This window comes from Medicago sativa, chromosome 3 (genome assembly GCF_051527215.1).
Source record: "Medicago sativa cultivar Bolivia chromosome 3, Bolivia_mono, whole genome shotgun sequence".
NCBI lineage: Eukaryota > Viridiplantae > Streptophyta > Magnoliopsida > Fabales > Fabaceae > Medicago > Medicago sativa.
The window spans coordinates 83,937,438-83,958,488 of record NC_140751.1 but is presented as its reverse complement, the minus strand read 5'-3'; the positions used below and the strand labels follow the sequence as shown (position 1 = coordinate 83,958,488).

General features: G+C 33.5%; 2 protein-coding genes across 2 annotated transcripts; both read right to left on the bottom strand.

Annotated features, from left to right (window-relative positions):
* Positions 1–4,526: 4,526 nt before the first annotated feature.
* PDIL1-1 (PDI-like 1-1) lies at positions 4,527–8,432 on the bottom strand. Its single transcript, XM_085754894.1, has 11 exons — positions 8,222–8,432; positions 7,632–7,662; positions 7,248–7,535; positions 6,943–7,131; positions 6,727–6,852; positions 6,395–6,532; positions 6,180–6,299; positions 5,895–6,012; positions 5,247–5,359; positions 4,898–5,135; positions 4,527–4,796 (listed from the first exon to the last, which is right to left on the bottom strand). The coding sequence occupies exons 1-10, from the start codon at positions 8,401–8,403 to the stop codon at positions 4,902–4,904; spliced, it is 1,539 nt and encodes a 512-aa protein (XP_085611020.1). The 5' UTR covers positions 8,404–8,432; the 3' UTR covers positions 4,527–4,796; positions 4,898–4,901.
* A 6,223-nt stretch (positions 8,433–14,655) lies between these two features.
* On the bottom strand, positions 14,656–19,842 carry LOC146941107 (uncharacterized). Its single transcript, XM_085754892.1, has 4 exons — positions 17,712–19,842; positions 17,068–17,281; positions 16,403–16,627; positions 14,656–15,807 (listed from the first exon to the last, which is right to left on the bottom strand). Exons 1-4 carry the CDS (start codon positions 19,189–19,191, stop codon positions 15,012–15,014), a joined length of 2,715 nt encoding a protein of 904 aa, XP_085611018.1. The 5' UTR covers positions 19,192–19,842; the 3' UTR covers positions 14,656–15,011.
* Positions 19,843–21,051: the final 1,209 nt, after the last annotated feature.

Sequence of the window (21,051 nt, the reverse complement as noted above, 5' to 3'; positions counted from 1 at the left end):
TGCCATCCATCCATTAGTTATGATTTCCATCTTTTTCTCCCCCACCTCCCATGATTTCCGCTCACAGCCGTTTTTTATTGGCTTATTTTCATTCTTGATGGATTCGGGACAATACTTGTCGGGGTAAATAGCAAAGGTGAATATAGAAAGCCGCACAAAAGCAAGGGAGCGGATGGGATGACACATGGATACACATGATTTGTTGCGGTTAACGGATCATGCGCTCATGCTTCGATGAACATTCGATCAAAATTGAATGATCCCGATTTGATCTTGGAATTTTAGGATTTAAACACTAAAAATTAAATCTATTTTTTTAACCGTCCGGTCAAGATCGGATGGCTATCAATTTCTTGATCGCGTCAATACATGACAAAAGCACCGCATTGAATCCTATTTCATGGATACAATACAATTCATGGATACAATACAACGACACCAATTGTTCTAGTGAGCCCAAGTGAAATCAAAATATAACATCCACCCACAATACATAAAGAGAACTAATTCATGGTCAAGCACATAAGAATTCAACACACCATCCATTACACAAGGAGGGGAACTCACCTCAAACTAGGAATCAATTCCAACTCATGATCATAATTTACTCAACAATGGTATGGCCATTTGGAGATTTTTTTAAAGAAGAGACATATATTCTTATGAGTGTGTTTAGATGACGGAATTCAAAATTTAAAAGAATTTGAAATTTTACGAATTTACTCCCTCCGTCCCTTAATGTAACCCCCTTTACTTTTTTCACATTTCTTAAGAAAAATTGTCAAGGTAATTATTATGTCTCTGTTTTGTGTGTTAATATTACCATATTGTCCTTTGTTTGTATATGTATTAAATTTGACTTTTTAAATTTCAAGATAAGTTAGTAGTATTAATTAGGGGTATGTTTAGGAAAATAATAATAAATACATCTAGTAATTTGAAAAGGGGTTCAGATTTAGGGACATAAATAAAGTCAAATGGGTGGTTAGATATAGGGACGGATGGAGTATTTGATTCCTTTCATTTACAAAATTTGTTATTTTGGTCAAGCACTTGACTTAATTTCATTTGCAAAATTTATTATTTGCGCAAAGGATTTGAATTTTCTTCATTTATTAAATTTCCTCTCTCATAACCAACTCTTAGTAGAAAGTCATATATATACCACAGAGATATAACTCACATGTTACAAACATATGACTCATCATCTCTCAAATGTTAAATGATACACAGTTTGAACCTTCAACATCTTGAATAATACGATACCAAAGAAGATTTGGACGAGTGAAAACAGTATCTAAAACAGTTGTCATGAGAAAGCAGTGATCATTGGTGGATCCTAATGTTGGAATATTTTATTATTTATTATATTCCAATATCATTATGTGGGCTAATATCGTAACAATAATTATATTAGCTATTTATCAATTGTGAGTCTTAGTTGATTAATGATTAAATTAAATAATAAGCCTATTGTATTTCTAATTGGATAATTAATTAAAGGAAAATGTTAACTTGTGCCCTTAAGGCACAAGATAAGGAACCCAACATAGTAACTTTTTGTTGGAATGTGTGCATTCAATTTAATTTTTAAATTTATGATAAATAGAATGCACAAAATTTGAGGAAATATTTCTACTTTTAGGTTCCTTATCTTGTGCCCTAAGGGCACAAGTTAACATGACCCTTAATTAAATATTTAATTAGTTGATATGGACTCAATGAGTGGATGTCTGGATGGCCCATTAACGGAATAATGGGAAACCCTAATGGCCATCCAATATAAAAGAGGCTATGGTCCCCAATACACCGTACACGGCGAACTCTCTCTTCTCCCCATCCGAAAGAGAACTTCGAGCATAAAGCGTACCGGTTGAGGAATAACCAAATCAACCGCCGCTAACGTTCTTGTTTGTTTCGGATCACCTCTCTCTCGTTTAGCGTCGGCTGCCGATTGAGAGTAGGGCCGCCATGAAAGCTTTATCCAGGTATTCCTAATACCCTAATTCTTGATATCCTTGATAAATCAAACATGTTGTCGATCCGATCATATTTATGTTCAATGATTAATTTGCTTCCGCTATACTTTTATTTTGTATTGAACATGTTTTATGGATTAAGACCTAAATTTCCAACACCTAACTCTTCCACACTTGCAAAAGGATTTGAAGTTCGCCAGCTGACAATGTTTCCACCCGAGGAGACATAGCCAACAAAGTTGCATACGTGGAGCAAATAGAAAGCTAACTAGATGAGTCTAAATCGAAGACCATGTATCCTCGTGAAGGGCTTGATTCACCCCACTAATTAGGTTATCAGTTCCACCGTCAATAAATGTTCCCTTAAACATATATCTTCTCTATGTAAGCGTTCCAACCCACCTATCACCTTCAAACACTTACATAAACCGCTCACAACTGAGGCTTGCTAATCCGACACAAGAAACAACTTAAGTAAGTAATATCTTAGGGAAACATCACCCACCCACACATCAGCCAAACTAAAACGCCTCAAGTTTCTCTTGCCTCTAGTCTACCTTTCTCATTCGACTTGCACACATCATACCATAGAACCCGATAAAATTTCTTTTCACCTTTCAAGCCTCCACAAAGGAACTATCTTTCCATATGCATAATAAGTTTATTGTGAGCAATATAATATGTTTATGGCTAGAGATTGAATCAGTGGGACCTAACTTTTTGTTTATTGTTGCATTCAAATAACTTATTTGAAATAACTATTAAGCCACAACTATAAATATCTTTTTCACAACCCCATCAAGGGACAAAAAAAATATATAGATACAAATACAAATAAAATAACTGTGCAGAATAAGAGGTTAATATATTTTGAAAGTTCCACTTTCATATAGCCATTTTTAATCTCTATTTATTACACACACATATTTTTGACGTTAAAGAGACAATTATTGCGAGACGGAGGAAGTAGATAGAAAGGTCGATGAAAGAGAAAATATAGTGATGCAAAATATATTGATACAAGAAATAAAAAAGTCCAAAGAAATTTATACTCTCAAAATCTTTTTAAGCTTAAATAGTGCCACGTGCGACTTTTGAATACAATCTCATTACAAAGTGCACTTAGAGTGCTGTGAGCAATGCGATAGGATTATGGCTAGAGATCGAATCGATGGAACCTCCAAATTATGATTTATATTGGTCTATTCAAATTAACTTAATTGAAATAACTTAAGCCACAACTATAAATATTTTTCTAAAAAAAAAAACTTCACAACCCCACCAAGGGACAAAAAGAGAGATATATAACTACAAACGCAAATAAATTAAGTGTGCAAAATAATAAATTAATAAATTTTGAAAGTTCTACTCTCATATAGCAACTTTTAAGCTCAATTTACACAAGATAAAATACAAATAGAAAGGGCAAAGAAAGCTAGACGAACCCAGGCAAAGAAAGAGAGAAAGATCGTGAGACGAAGTATATTACACCGTATACGTCTATAAGATGTAAAAAAAAAAAGAGTCCATAGAAATTTATACTTTCCAAATATCTTTTCAAAATTAAATATTGCCAATATGTGAGTTTTAATACAATTTCATTTCGAAGTGCGCTTAAAGTGTCGTGAGCAATGTGATTTTGAGTGAATGGATATGTATTTCGATGTAATTATGTGAAAGCAGTGCTATATATAGCGACTGCCATTATCACGAAATTTTCACGAAGTGTGCTATAATTTGATTTCTACAAGCTTTCTAAGTTTTATTTTCATATTTTCTTAAAATAAAAAAGGTGTTAGGTAGCTAACCGTTTGCCTATTGAACTTAAACTCATAATCTCAATCTTAAAAATATGTCCTTATATACATCATGACAAAAATGGTGTCTAACCATTTGCCTACTAACCGTTTATCTAATATTTGAAATAAATACTGCCCACTAATATGTCTTTATATACTTCATGACAAAAATGAGAGTCATCTCTGCTGAAACACATAGAATTCATCTAAAACAAAACATGTCGTGAAATGTTTTATCGCGAGATTAATCATTTCCCATGTGAAAAACAAAACATGTCGTGAATTGTCGTGAAATGTTTTATCGCGAGATTAATCATTTCCCATGTGAAAATAGTAAGTTGAACGATAAAAATGATAGTAAAAATTAATTCTAGAATTAAAAGTTCCAATTTCTAGCACCAAGTATCGTAAATTGTTTTGTCAAAAAAAAAAAAAAGTATCATAAATTGTAGAGACAAAATCATTTATACTCGAAATCAACCAAATACATCAAAATCAAGCAACATTAATACTTTCTCAAATCTAATATACACCGTCTCCTGCTAATTTTTTTCTTTTTCAAAATGCTTTATTTTGTAATAATTATTATAGACCGTGACTCACTTCTATGTAAAATTACAGTTTACCAATTTTATTTTATAGTAAATGGTAAAAACGTGTTTAATCCTTCAGTAAAGTTCCTAGAGACTAGGTTCCATTTTGATCACACCACGTCCTTTTTATTTATTAGAAAAGAGAGCATGCAGGGTTTTCGAACCATGTTTCTTCATCGATTTAACTTGTAAAACTAAAAACATCAACTAATTTATCTCGGATTAAATTTTACAGAAACAAAAGTTCCAGTACTAAACTCCGCCAAAACTCACATTATTCAGTAATACATTAGAGTAAACCAAAAAGATAAAATGAAACGCAAAAATAGATAGATTGGCACTAAGATTTCCTAACTTCTGATTCTGAGATACAAAAGAGTTGTAAAGCCCGCAGATGACTGTGTGCCGATATCCTCCAAGCGAAACTGCAAAAAGAATAAAAATATGAATGAGAAACTTTGTAGAAAGAGTTTCTATACAATTCGGATTAAGTTGGGAAACTAATGAATGATCTACGGAAAGTTACCTTTTCAAAGCTCATCTTTTGGTTGTTCTGCTTCTGGCTGAGCAGCAGCTTTTGGTTGTTCTACTTCTTGATGAGCAGCACCAGTTTTATCCTTGTTCTTTTCAATGAATTCTATGATGTCTTCCTTTGTCCTACCACCATCGTATTGTGATAGTTTTCCACTTGCTGACCTGAAGTACAAGGTTGGATAGCCTTGGACATCAAAGGTGTCGGTTGGGATATCGTTGGCAGTTGCATCCTGGAAAGTGACACAAATGATGCATAGAATAAAGTTAGCCATATCAAAAAATAAAAGAAAAAGGATAATGTTATAATCATCAAAGGATATGAAACAAGACACATATCTTACCAGTTTTGCAATAACAACATCAGCATCGCTTTGGAATGAGACAGCAACTTCATCCAAGATTGGAGCCAACTGCTTGCAGTGACCACACCAAGGAGCATAAAACTCTATCAACACTGCAGGTTGTATAGTTTATGCCAGTATATTATTAGTGTAACTCTAAATGAATAAGGCAAACAACTAATTAATACAAGTTGTGAATGAGAGACAGTGGTTTCTGTATGGTAATTACTGCAACATAATGGAATCAGAAAGACATGTTCCTTTCCATGTGTAATTTATGCTATATACATAATCACAAGGTTGTAATAGCAACAGCTTCAAAGAAACATGTTTCCTGGAGAACTTCCATAGAACATATATGACAAGAAGTACATAAATCTCTAGCTTTAAAAACAAAATTCATTATATTTTTGTCAAATTATAATCTAGTTTTGACAATCTTTATATGAATGCATTATCTAATCATCTCAAATATTTTTGTCCAAACTCTTTCACATGCAGGGAACATAAATATTTTGAAACATGATATTTCACATGCAGGGAACATAAATATTTTGAAACATGATATGTTGTTTGAACACAGTGAGTACCAAAATCTATCTGATAATCCATAGAAAAAGGCAAAAATAAAAGGCAAAATTTTAATACCATTCTTCCCAGACTTGAAAACAACGTCCTCAAGAGTTTGCCCAACCACCACTTTAACAGGCTCGTTGTTACTTTCAGGAATAGGTTCAGACTTGACAAATGGTTCAACCTTGCCATCCTGAAAAGAAAATACGATAAATTAAAAATCTTGAAGACAAACAATAGAAGTAAAATATAAAATATCTTGAATGAAAGAGTTTACAAAACCAAATATCCTAATAGAAATAAGGGTACCAACTTAAAGAAGTCAAAGGCAAAAAGCTACCAAGAGAAATGAGCTAATACCTTGTATGCCTTCAACCAAGTTGGGAGTTGATCAAGTTCCAAATTGGGTTTGAAAAACTTCTTGCCATCATTATGCTGAATAATAATTAGAGGTACTTGTTCTTCCTTCAGTCCAAAATACTGCCAAGAAAAGCCATTGACAATGTCAAATATTAATATTGAGCAAAGAATAACTTGAAAATATTTAAATAATAAAACTTTGATTTGATACAAACCTGGAAGGCACCTTGACTAGACTCAACATCTCCAACAAGAAAGCTAACTCCCTGTTGTTTGTATTGCTCAGCAACTTCATGGTATTTTGTTTTGAAAGATTCAGCACCTTCGGTAGTAAAGTTGATGAACAACATAGCCTGCCAATTTTATAACTTTAATTTAGATTTACGGGACACAGGATAATATGGGTGTAAAACAGAGACAAAGGAAGCAAGGTTTGTAAAATGCTTTGAGACACAAAATGGTAAGCTAAAGGCAAATATATCAATAATATGCTTCTATAAATTAATAACAACTACGAATCATAAAAATAACTTAAATAGCATATTACCTTTGCGTTGGGAGAGTTAAAGAATTTGACAACAAAAGGGTGATTGCTAGGCTCATTGTTGAAGACAGTCACAATTGGGGTACTGGATTCTTCAATGAATTTCTCTAGAGCTTCTACATTGAAATCCTACGAGCATGAAACAATTTTAAACAACAAACAAACAAAAAAACTAAAATATGTAACATGGAACAGTCAAGCTGCAGAAATCAGAAATACCTTTGAGTCCACAAAGAGCTCGTCAAATGGCTTAAATAACCTAACCACAGGCCCAGACACTGATGAGTCTCCCTTTGGAAGGTGTTTGGCATTCAAAGTGTGAGCAAAGTCATAGTCAGAACGCAACTTCTCTGCTAATGCAATGAAGTTATCGTACTCCTCACCAGAAAATTTAGGGAAAACTCCGACCTGAAAAAATTGAAAGATAATATTAAGAGTTTTATTTTCATGCATCGCATTATAAAAGATGTTACGGTATATATGAATTAAATTCTAAGATTAAACTACAATGGCTGGATACTTACAATAACAACTTTGTTGTCACCAACAAAAGCGGTCGCATCATCAGCAGATTTAATTTCTGTGGATGCAGGGCCACTTTGTTTTTTCAAATACTCAACAATACCTTCAGCTTCACGGGGACCTTTGTATTCTTGAATGTTCTTTCCACCATTCCTAAAAATCTTAATGGTTGGGAATCCCTTAACATCATTTTCCGATGCGAGGTCTTTGTTGTGCTCCTCATTGGCATCAACTTTAGCCAAAACAACTGGTGGCTCGTGAGTGCTCAAGATAGAAGCAGCCTTCTCATACTGCAGATGTAAACACAACAAAAAATCAGCATCAGCATAATATTCTTTCATTTTTTAACCCAAAATAATTAAAGAAAATAAAGAAAAATAATTCACCTCTGGGGCTAGCTTCTTACAGTGTCCACACCTAGAAAGATGGGAAAAAATAAAATCAAATTAACAATTATAAGGTAAATGCAATGCAAAAATATTCATAACAATTGATCAAAATGAAAATTGGATTTAATAACATTCCATTACAGAAAATTTAACAAACATCAGCGTGCATGCAACAAATACAATCTGAATAAAAAAAATTGAAAAAAAACTAACAAAAAAAATTGACAATATTTTCAACTATGAAGCATAGACACGCATCGAGGAAATAACATAATTCAACATAATCACATGAGTTAGTCGTGTCAGCGTGTGTCGGACACTGACAAAACCGGACACAGACACGACATCGATCATAAGAGTAGTGCTACAGAGATTAACAAGTCTAACTCTAATCGTTGAAATTAGTACACAAAACAAAAACTATGTAATAATTATACCTAATTTAGCATAATTACCAATATCTAACACGAAATAAGCAAAATTAAGATCTAGAACACAATAAAAGCAAATAAGACAGATCAGAACAAGAATCGATGAATCGAGCATACACAAAAAAAAACATAAAAAATAGGAGAATCGAACCATACCAAGGTGCGTAGAATTCAACGACGATGAAATCGTGCTTCTTAACAGTGTCATGGAAATTAGTGTTATCCAATGTAAGAACAAATTCCTTAGCGTCAGTTGATGATTCCTCAGCGAAGATCTGAGAAGGAACCAACACAAGAAGAGAAAACAATAAGCCGAAAATCGCAACGTTTTTCGCCATTGTTGGTGTTGAAAGAATGTTAAGGATTTGGGAGATTCTAACAATTGAGATGGGTTTATAGTGTGTGAGAAAGTACAAGTAACACACACAAAACTAACACTGTTCAAGACACGTGATACGTGAGCAATTCACGTGAGTAATCGTTTTTTTAAGATATTTTTGGTTTTCGTGTGTTCTGGTTTTGTACAATCAACGAATCTCTAGTCTCCACGTTGGCATATGTATTACGTGGCTTTACCTCATAGGGTACATTCTTGTCATATGAACGTTTTTCATTTTTTTGTTTGGTTTTTGTTTGGAGTAGTAATTGTATTTTTTGTCAAACCTTTGGTGTTAATTTTATGATTTTATCCTTCTTTTGGGAAAAGAGTTAATTAATTTTTTAGGGATTAATTTATTGTAAGCTGTTATTTTTTACAAAATTAAATAGTAATAAGCTTATAAACTACTTGACCGAATTCCTGTAAGTAAATACCATAAAAACTATTTGACCGAAATACTTTTTTGACTGGTTTTTTTCTTCAATAACTTTGTTTAAAAAGAAATGATACTCTCTCCCCGTCCTATATTACGCGAGCTTATTGACTTGCATTTACGTATGTCAACGCACAATTTTGAATTTAACTATCTTCAATAATCTATTAGAAAAAGTTATGAAAATTCTACTATTTTGAAAATTTTCATCGTAACGAATCCAACAAGATCTTATACGCTATATTTTGTATTTATATATTAGTAAAAAAATGGGTCAAAACATGTTATATGAATAGTAAACTTTTTAAATTAGGTCATTTAAAACGGACGGAGGGAGTAACAATTTTCTTGTACTCCTTCAAAAAAAAACTATTTTCTTGTATAACTTCTAATGGATACTTGATAGCAAATGAATTATGGTTAAAAAGGCGAAAGAGGAAAAATTATTATTTAAAGTGAAATTAACGAAAAAATTTCAAGTGTTTTTAATAGAATTTCAATATCTTTTTTAAGGTTGTATTGTAAAACTCATATCACTAAATTGACACCTAATTACAAAATGATTTTAATAACAGAATGGTTGGTGATTAAAATTATAATTATTTGATAAAAATTGAAAAAAAAACAAATGTAATCAAAGAACTTTTTTTATAATTATTAACTTTTTTTGTAATATAATAATTTTATTCTTAGAAAATAATATAACAAAAATAAACTTCTTTAATGATATTAAAAAAATTGTAAATAATTATAAATTAATTTATGCGAATTAATAACTAAATTTTTAAGATATTCTAAAGTTAAACTTTTAAGTTTTTTTCTTAATAATTAAATTTATTTGTTATTATTAAAATGTATTTATTAGGTTTATTAGAGATCATCTCCATTTTTTAAAAGAAGGGAAATGTTAATCGGTGCTCTCGGAACACCGATTAAAGATAAGAAAGGAAATTACATAGTATTTATTGCATTGAAATTGTGTAATCAATCCATAAAAAGTCAATATATATTTTTTTAGTAATAACTTTCTTTCTTGTTATTCTTAACCAATGTCCGAGACACCAGCTTAACATAACCCTTAAAAGAAATGGATTACCCACTATCATAGTTTTGAAGTAAATAACGGATATAAAGACACGAATTTCAAGAATTGATGACATTAATTGGATATTTACACATTAAAACTATAGTCATGGTGATGTCCATTTATTTGGATAAATGGAGAGATCTCTACTCATAAAATATGTATATAGTCAAGGAGTCTTACTAACGAATGTGTTGGGCACTCTTTATGAATTCCTAATGAAGAAAATGTTTATTAACAAAGTCAAATAGTTCAATTTCAATGCATTGAATTCATCAATTTTTATAAAAACCTATTATTTAAGGTTGTCAAAGAGTGTCCTTAAGACACTCGTTAGCATTTCGATACGAAGTGGTTGAACCCGAGTGGTTAATAACCTCCACTTAAGGCGAATTATTCAAAAAATGTTCTATTTAATTTTTAGATAAAACGATTTTTTGTCGGACTTTGTTTATCTTCCTATCGAATTTCGGATTACCATATTCATTTCCGAGAATTGAATTGTTAAAAAAAAAAAAAAACTGTTTGTTGAATGTTGAAAAAAATCACCTATAGTAATCCTAATTCAACCACCCATTCTTATGAGGGGGCTTAAAGTTTAGAGTTAGGCAAACATATTCAAAAAGTCAATGACCGACTTTTAAAGAATCAATAAATTGAAATTGATATAACAAAATTGTAACTTACAAATGAAAATCAATAATTACGAATAAACTGATTAATTGAATTGTCAATGTTTGATTAACGTTTGAATCATGTGATAAATGTATGGCTTAACTTCCCCTAAAAAAATGTATGGCTTAACTATGCTGTTTTTGTTTATCAAAAAACAAACTATGTTTTTTTTTGTCAAAAAAGACTATGATGTTTTCCTTTACTACTACTATAATGTTCCCCTAAAAAAACAATATTTTTAAGAGGAAAAATATAACAATTTGTTTAAATTCCTTCAAAAAAAAATTGCTTAAATAAAAAATTTCTTGAACCTATTTATGTGACCCAAACAACTACCTATCTTAGGTTAGCCGATGAAAATGCATATGTATGTGTTGGATGTGCAATTGCCCATCAAACATGTTTTGGAGTTCAATTTCAAGAGTTGCTCAAGCTCTAAAAGATGGCTATATAATTATAGAGTTGGCGCTGGTGATTCCCTATTTCGGTACTCTCTTTGGATTATAGATTTTGTGAACTTTATAATTTGGTTGATTATGTCCACACTATTGATACTCAACTTCAAATCAATTGGACCCCTATAAGATGTGTAAATGAATTATTTATTTTTTATTGCTGGATGGCAAATGAAACTTTGCATGTTTTGCACTATTTTTTTTCTTAAAAAATGTCTTTATACTATTTTAACAGCCATGTCTTTATACTATTGTCCCAGCTAACCTGCAGACGGGTATTTTAGAAGATTCTTTCCATGTAAACAATAGGATATTCCTTATGCTTTCATTTGGGGGAGGACCTTGGAGGAAAATTATAGTGCTAAAACAGGATATCATTGGTTGATTGAACAATATATGGTGTATGATAATGCTTTGAATTGGCTTTGGATTTGGAAATTAAAGGCACCAGAAGTTCTTCATTTGGCTTATATGTCACAAGTCAATTCTTCCCACTTTGCAACTCTTTTTTTCAGGGACACCTTACAATTCTTGTATCATAGAAGAATGGCAGAATCAAATATTTGTCCAAGGCGTAAGAACATTAAAACTTCAATACACATCTCATATGCGGAAAAATCATTGATTATGAAAAATAACATAACACGCATCTTGAAAAACATCGGGAGAATGTGCATCAAACACATCGACACCTTCTTCCCAAAGCATTTTCAAGTCTTCAATCAATGGTCTAAGATAAACTTCTATGTCATTTTACGGTCGCTACTGGGCATGAAATCATCATGGATAAAATAATTTGTTTGCACTTCATGCAAATAGAATGAGGTAGATTGTAGATGACTAGGAGAACATGCCATGAACTATGACTACTACATAAGTTTCCATACGGATTCAATTCATCTGTAGCAAGTCCAAGCCTAAGGTATCTCACCTATTTTCCAAAATCCGAATATAAATCATCAATTTTCTTCCATTGCAAAGAATCAACCGGATTTGGAAGATACCCAACATGTTTCCTCTCATTTGCATGCCATCTAATATTTTTTGCATCATTCATTTTGATTTGTTCAAAAAAATATTTTTTGCATCATTTACATTAGCGAACAATCGTTTAAGCCTTGAGATTATTGGAAGATGCCATAACACCTTTGCGAAGGACGCTTTAAGCTATCATCACAATTAAAATAATTGTCCTTCACTTTGTAGCGTGATAGCCCACACCGGTTGTCACTTCTTCAACATTTCAAACTCATTTGGGTACAATATATAATCATTCGGGCTTGCGTGTATTTTCTTATACTCCATACCCATTGGAAAAAAATATTTTCGTCGCCTCGTAGTTACGATTGGCCAATATGTTATCCTCCGGGAGTGTTTCTTTCAACAACTCAAGCAATTTAGTAAAACTTTTATATGTCCATCCATGATAAGTTTTTGCACCCTGGATACAAAGGCTCGTCTTTGTCACTACACAAATCAGTGGCGGAGCCACTAGGGGGCCACGGTCCCCCCAACATTTTCATGTTTTCATACTATTATACTATGCTGCTACTATGATTCTAGTAAACTCTTTAGCTTCTCATGATATTAAGTAGCATCACTGATAAACTAGCATAATATACATAGATTAGACCCATTTTTATCATAGATTTATTTTATATCATGTGATAAACTAGCATAATATACATATAAATTTATTTTTTTTACTAAATTATTGGCTCATACGACACAAATTATCATTCACATGCGCTCAACTTTAATTTCGGTTTTTTCTACATTACCTCTTATATGGTTTTTTCTTACAATCGGTAACCCATTTTCATCTCAAGAACATCAAACTTCTTCATCTCATTATTATTGTGATCTCCATCTCCTGCGTTAAGAATCGAATTCTACTTGTCATTAGGAATAAATTACCCCCAATTTCATCAAAGGGTGAATTCTATAGTGTCAAGAAAGTAATATACCAGAAAAGTATACTGCTGTGCTGGAGAGGCTTTTCAAGTAAATTATCCTTACATGAATAGAGATTGTAATCAGGTTAACGAATATCTTCGGGGTAATGAGAACAAGATAACAGGTCTAAGTGTACTTCCTATTTAGCATCAATCATCATCATCCTTCCACAAGCTAGAGAATGCCGCAGATAAATTAGTTCGATCAACTACAGTTGAGAGCATTAAAAGCATTTATTTACGTAACTTATTTAATATAATCTGATACAACCTGCTAGCTCAGGAAGATAAGCGAGATACTCTTCAAGTGAGTGCAAACTCCTTAAAAATTATGAAATTGAAGTAGTAAAATTTCTTGGAGAAAAGAGAACCTTCTTCATATTCATCATACTCAATGGTTCACAAGTACATTGTATTTGAAGCAAAGGTTTACTCCTGATAGATTAACTCACGACGACATTAATTTTTTTTTTTTTAACAACTTGCGAGAATTGTGGAAATGAAATAACAAGAGATTGAAAAGAATGGTGATGACTTTGCTTGGTCAATGTTCTCAAGTTCAGCAGCCATGTTGAGCCTTTCTGCAGTGTCTTTGAGGGTCATATCAGTCCCCTCCCCTTCCAAACTAACCTTATCCTCAGGGTTGTGATAAACACAAGCCTTGACCAATTCTGTGTCATCAGTAAAGAGATCCAGTGCACTTATTCCATTTCCTCCATAGCTTAATGTTCACTTCCAAGGTTGAGACAATAATGCTTAAGGTGACTGAAACACAGCTTAATGTACATTTCCAAGGTTGAGACAATAATAATTAACATGAATTGTCGTTGGTCGGATTGAAAGCTGAAGGTTGTACTCTCGCAGGGAAATCCTGGTCAACAACATAATCTGCTCTTGCAAAGGAAGCTCCAAACTATGAATTGGTCTGACTAATCTAAAGTTTTTTTTTTCTTATGTCCAAACAATATCAAATTATTTCCAGAATAGAGTTTTTTTCTTAACCCTTCAGTTTTTCAGTTAAAAAACGGTCCGACTAATCTAAAGTTCAACCAAGAAGTAAATAAAGTCTAAACAATTTGTTCTAATTAGAAGTCTAACTAGAATACTAATGTCCAGAGAATTCTTGTGAGTTAAGACTTGCTATTAGCAATTGCATGTGTAGAAATTGCGATGGGTATGATTAATATTGCTATGTTTATAAGTTTAAATTTTAGTAGAGTTGAAGTTCTCTAATTGAGTGATTGAATGATGATTTTAGGAATCCCAATAGATTTCCTAATAGGGCTCTGATTGTTGATTAGGAAACTTAGCCAGAAATTGATTAATAATTATGGGTATATGTGTGTTTTACGACCATATGCATAAGTTCATGATTGTCCATTTTAAATTTGGATTAATGGGTTAAGTTGTTATCAAGTGACTAGAGAAGTAGAAAACAAAATTTTCCTTTCACTGCACTTCTAGTGAAATATAATAAAAGTAGTCTCATGTATTGTAGTTTCATCTAAATGAGTACACCACAATTTAATATTGGGTAGCCATTTTTCCTAAATAGAGTTGGGTATGATCAGGAGAAAGAAGTAATAGAGAGGAGGGTAGAAATCAAAACTGCCTGAAAATAAAGCGTATTTGAATTCACCAGATCGTTCTTGAACTTCTATTAAAATTCCTTGCTTCCTCTTAATAAGATCCTACTACTCCTAGGCATATTAAACAGCATATACAATCACCTACAATCAATAAATAAATGAATTATTCTGTACAAAATTTTGCCTGACTGTAGATTGGGTGTTACAGGAGCTGAATTCAAGATAACCATGTCCTGACGTTTACACACCCAAAGCTTTAGTTGCTGAAACTTGATCTAATCAAACCTCTTCAGAGAGTTTTAAGAGGTTCTTTCCTACATACCAAGAATAACTCTAGCTGCAAAATTGGTGGTTAGTTCTAAATCGTCCATGTTCTCTACGAGGCTGCAGCATTTTGAAGTCTGACTTCCTCATGAGCTTTCACCACCTCTGAAGTGAAACTTTCTAAGGTCTTAAAAATGGGAACCAAACCAGTTTGTAAACTATTAGAAGCTGCATCACGGACAAGCCTAATGGCTTCCTTATGTTTGGCCCTCTCATCATGCAATTTCTTCTTCATAGAATCTAAATCCACCTTTAGATCATCCAGTGGCGAAACACCACTATCAGAATTGAACTTCGACAATGAAGTCTTCCCTGAAACTTTGTCATGCTCGTGTTTTGAGGCTCCCATTTCGGTGCGCAAAGCTCTAAGTTGTTTCTCAAAATCCTTTGTGAGATACTCTGCCCTGATTTTCCGCCTTTGTTCCTCATCTTGTTTCTCCCATAGCTCATGCAGCTTTTGAGCAAATTCGCCCATAGCATCTGCCACCCCTCTTTCTGAAATTCTATTCATTGCTTGCTGCCAATCATTGCAGATAATGAAAGCTTGCGGAGCTCCAATCCGACTTGGAGAGTAAGGGGCAACACCATCATCTGTTTCTTCAGGTTCATCAAGAAGGCACCTTCTGAGCCACCCATTCAAATTTTCAACATAAGATTTTTGAGTCCTGACCCAATTGTTGAACTGTGTGCACCAATTCAGAAGCTCCCTTTCAAGTTCTATAATGGCTTTCAAACCTTCATCTCTTTGCAAACCAGTGTTTAATTTGAGAGATTGAGTTTTACTCTCCATGATAGCCTGGAACTGTTTCTGGTGGCATTGGAACATGAATTTCCACATTCTTATCAATCTGCTGACAAAAAATACATTTCATTACACTTATGAACAACATAATGCTATTAGCATCCAACTCCAGAAAAACACTCAACCGTGTAGGAAAAACAACAAATTTTGCCATCCCAAAACCAAAAATGATGATAATTATTAATAATGAAGATTTAAGGGTGCCTTCAGCCACTTCCGACATAATGTGAGATAAACGCTGAAGCCTCTCATCAATCTCTCGAGCTATAATTGGAATCAATGTCATCCCTCTATACCACGTGACCATCTATTCTCAGCGTCTTATAAAGGCAGGCAGGCTCCTACATTATCATTAATAGTGACAACAAAGCATCTAACTTGCAAAATCAAACATTCCATTAGGGATTTCTGATTCATAGATGGGCATACGAGTGACATTAATGAAACAGTTCAACTTTGGAGGGACAAAACTGTCAACTAAAGCATTTTTGGAGGATCAAACTATTGCTAATTTGCACCAACAAAATGGAATTGGATAGCTAACTTGTTTGATATTAAAAAAAATGGCCCTTAGCTGAGAAATTTCTACTCACAGGAGATGAATATTAACATAGTAGTGAATAAGTGAAGCAATTTCATACCCATTAATTAATGCTGCAAGCTGAGGCTCTAATTCTTCATCCCTCAGTTTATGTATCCTCCCTGATATAGTTTCAACACTTTTGATGCAAATGTTTATCTTTGTTAGCAACTTTCGTATTGATGACTCGGTAGCATCAATTTTAGTAGCTTCGGCTCCTCGATTATCCAATGCTTTCAATCTCTTGCATTGCTTCTCATAAATAGCTCTTAACCTCTCTTCATCCCGAGAACAGTGTTAAATACAAATAAGAACAATTTGAAAGGAACCGTACAATATTTACTAATTTATTAATACAAGTAGTTTGTCATATAAAAAAACAATGCTGATTATGCAGGACAAATTGATCATAAGAGAGTACATGTTATTGATTTATGAAGATCCAATTTATATCATCTCTCAAACAACATAAATGTATGAAAGGGAAACTATGTATAGGAATTTCAGAAAGCCTTCGTCCCCTAAAAGAAGGATACACAGTAAATCAGCTAGATGGATATCAAATTATCAATCGCTCCAACGTTTTCTAATTTCATGAACAATTTCTGCTAAAGAATCCTAACATTTAACTAATTTCAAAGCATTCATATTTACACCTTAACTTCCTTGTATAATTTCTTTTCCCATGCATAAAGTAACTAATTTCAAAAAATTCATATTCACACCTTAACTTCCTTGTATAATTTCTTTTCCCATGCATAAAGTTTCTCCAATGTAGATGAAAGGTTTATCGGATTTGATATTAACTCTTTCTCGGGCTCCCCACGGTATGCTTTTGCCAATTTCATTGTCTTAGAAGAAAATTGTATTGGCGGCCCAGATGGAGGATAGGAAGGTGGCTTAGAAGGTGCTAGCATCTGTAATATTCTTGAATAGATAACTGCATAAAAGCACATAGCAAGACATTAAACCTGTAAACAGTAATATTTACATGATTTAGTTGATTAATATTTCAAACCTGATTAAATGATAGTATAGAGAATAAAAATTGAACAAAATTAGCAATAAAGTCCCACATAAAGTTCAACATATATGCAGAAAATTCATTTGAAGTATGCATTTTACTTTAACCTTCAAATCAAACTGCAACTGCATTTTCTTGAAGCACAAAACTGGGAATATAAACTCAAACAATGCATAATGAAAAATGCACCCTACAAGCCCCTTATCCTATTGCTTAATGTTGTAAGCAATAAACCTTCTCCTACATAACATGCATAAGTCATAACCCATGATTATTCTAGCACAATCTATAGCACCACTACGAAACCAAATCCAAAAAAGAACTCAAAAGGAAAAAGCCTTGATACCTCTAAATGCAGCAAGTCTTGACTGATAAGGTGGTTTGTAAACCTCGAGAAGAAATGCAACCTCTCTTCCATGATTAGAAGCAGTCTCAAACTCATCTCTAATTTCCCTAACAACCTCTTTTAGATCCCTAGTTCCATGTGGAGACAAAGTGCTTAAGCTACTCAACATAGAAGATTCACCATCAACCTCTACTGTTGTAACCGTCGCATCTTCATCACCCTCAATCTCAAAACTCACCCCTTTCTTTCTAGGAGGAGATCCTTTAGGAACAACATTATCAGGACTCAATTTTTCACTAGAAGAAATCGAATCACCACTACCTTCTCTACTATGAAACCGCACCGTTTTGGAACTTCCCTCGCTACTACTCACCTGTTGCAATGGCACTTCCTTTGAATTTGAAGTACCTTCACCAAAATCTCCACCCTTAACAGCCTCTTCCTTTTCCTTCTCCACTTCCTCTGCCACTTTCTTCTTCTTCTTCTTCTCATGACGAACCTCCTTCACAGTTTCCTGTTCCGTCTCATCTTCTAATTCAGGAATCCCTTCTCTCTCCCTCACTTCTTTTGAATCAGGACTACTCCCACTCGACGCTAACCCTAACCCTAATCCATAACTTCCATAACCAGAATAATTATTATTGTCAACACTCTCAAAAAAGTTAAGAAAATCCCAAGTAGAAACTCTCGGTGGTGAAGGTGGAGCCGGAGCCGGCGGAGGCGGCGCAGGCGTAGAAGGTCCCGCCGGAAAACCAAAAAAACCACTATTACCTCCATTCATACCATTATACCCATAACCACCATAAGGAGAACCAGTCCATTGTCCAGATTCCGCCACGTGTCTCTCGGGTTCTTGATAGATCACAGATTTTCCACGTGGTGCAGATTTCTTCATATAATAAGCATAACTATTAACCCCTGGTTGATTTTGATTCCAATCTTGTTGATATGGATATGGATATGGATAATTATACCCGTAAGAAGAAGATGGTTCGGGTTGGTGTTCGTATTGAGGTTCGTGTCCATATTCAAATCCTCTTTCTTGTTCTTGTTCAGGTTCGGATTCAGCCTCGGGTGTTCGGTGTTCATGTTGATGATGATGAACATGATCTGAAGAAGGTGAACTCAACTCCGATCCAGAAGAAAGATTCAAATGAGAATCATCATCGTACTCAAGATCATGATCATCATGGTGGTTACTACTATTTTTAGAGGATTTACCTTCACGAGAAGGCAATGTGAGAACAGGGGAAGAAATTGAAGAAGAAGAAGAAGAAGGAGTAGAACCAGTTGGAAGAAAAAGATCTTGATCGGAGAATCTCCTCAGAGCTTCTCCGATGTCTCTGAGAGACTGTAAATAAGAAAGATGCGCGGCGGCGAGAGCGTATCGTTGATCGGAAGCGTTTTTGAGAAAGTTTTTGCGTTCTCTGCAGAGAGTTACCACGGGGAACTCCTCCAGTTTGGAGCCCCCGCAGCCCATGTTAATTTACAATTTGTCGTGGTTTTTTGTGGTGTTGTTGAGAAATGGAAGCATAATGAAGGAAAGATATGGAAGAAAGATGGCTGTTCAGTTCAGTGAGGGTAATGGTGGAATAATAATACTAAAATGGAAGCAGCATGGGAAAATGTGGTTGTTGTGTTGCTCTGCATTTTGTGAAGAGGTTGTGTTTGTTACTGGGAAGGTGAAAACGCGTGAAAATTAGTGAAGGAAAAGGACGAGAGTGAAATCTGACCGTTGATGGGTGAATAGAGATGGATCGTGGATCGATTTGGAAGGAGGGGGAGAAATTAGAAATTATAACAGAAAGAGCCAAGGATTGAGTTCAGAGTACAGAGTGTGTGAGAGAGAGAATTGAGATTTGAGATTTAGATTTAAGAAAAGGAAATAATAATAATAAGATTAAAAAAAGAGGGAAAATGGCATAGAGATTGGTGATGTTGGGGATCTGTAATGTAAATTGTTGTTGTTGCTGTTTGTTTTGGGATGGATATAGTTGGAAATTGGTGGAGATTTTTCAGAGAAGGATCTTTCTTAGTTTCTTTGCATTTGCATTTGCATTTGGAAAGTGCAAGTTGCAAACCCGCCATCACCAACGGAACCCTTTCATCATTTACTATTATTTATTACCACTTTCTTTTCTGATACTTGTTGTTTTTTATTTTGTCGCATTAAATTAAATCTGTGTTTCGAATTAATTAACAGGGTGCATTCACACTCGTAGTTATTTCGGCGAACCCTGACTCAGAATCATTCCACGCATTCATTACATTACTCATGCAGTTTTGATGTCAATTCTGCTGGCCGATTTGTATTTTTTTTAAAAGTAATATATGTACAATTAGTTGATTATAATTTTTGTGATAATCTTCATTTTTTTATTGGTAAAAAATAATAGAGAAAAAAAATTTGAAGAAGAGAAAAAAAGATAAGATCATCGTGAGTATGAGAAAAGTAGTTATACAAAAGTTGTCGTAAAATAGTTACATAAATATCATTTTTTATAAAAAATATGAAAGTGCAAAATTATCACACAAAAATAATGACATTTCAACTGGGTTGACGCTTTAAATCACCACAAGTTGATTGCAACACTCTAATGAATTTATTCAACGAAAATAAATAGGGTCCTATTGCTTAGGTGCCGGGCACCTTTGGTTAAGCATAACATAAAAGGAATTATTACCATAAAGGAAAGCTGTTTTTGACTTTATTATAAATTAATTACACAATTTCAATGTATTAACTACTATATAATTTCCTTTTTAAATATCAAATTAGCTTAGGTGCCTAGGTTAGCATTTCCCAAATAAAAATAGGAAATGTACAACTTGGAGGATTAGGCGAAAAAACACAATAAAATGAAGGAGTAGGATAATTGTCTCATTAAAAAACCTTTTTAAAAAATTCAATGAGGTAGAACATAGTAACGAAAAAAAAACGTGTGGGGTAAACAAAGCCCTAAATACTTACTACCTTAATTGAAATAGAAACCTAGCTAGGCATGTTATATCGATTTTGAAAGTATGACCATATTACATGAATGCATAATTCGTAAGTTTCTCAACACATTACGCATTATCTTCTATAAAATGTGAGTAACTTTAAAACGAAACTATTTAGTTGGTCTAAGACAGATAAATCACATTGTACTTAAGAAAACTTGTGATACAAGAGAGGAGTCAATTTCGAGCCAAACGTTATGTCAACTTTTCTAATGAGCTAGTTCAATCGTAATTATAGTCCTAGTTAATTTGGTTGTAAGAGAAATAGTGACCAAGGTGAGCAGTGAAACAACTCACAAAAGAGCTTTTAAAAGCTCTAAAAACATCATCTATATTG

Coding starts and splice junctions, on each gene's coding strand:
- LOC146941107 (XM_085754892.1), bottom strand. CDS start 19,191: ATGGGCTGCGGGGGCTCCAAACTGGAGGAGTTCCCCGTGGTAACTCTC. Junction 17,282..17,711: donor AAGACTTGCTGCATTTAGAG/GTATCAAGGCTT, acceptor GCTTTTATGCAG/TTATCTATTCAAGAATATTA. Junction 16,628..17,067: donor AAATTATACAAGGAAGTTAA/GGTGTGAATATG, acceptor ACACTGTTCTCG/GGATGAAGAGAGGTTAAGAG.
- PDIL1-1 (XM_085754894.1), bottom strand. CDS start 8,403: ATGGCGAAAAACGTTGCGATTTTCGGCTTATTGTTTTCTCTTCTTGTG. Junction 7,663..8,221: donor GTTGAATTCTACGCACCTTG/GTATGGTTCGAT, acceptor CCATCTTTCTAG/GTGTGGACACTGTAAGAAGC. Junction 6,533..6,726: donor TTAACTCTCCCAACGCAAAG/GTAATATGCTAT, acceptor TAAAATTGGCAG/GCTATGTTGTTCATCAACTT.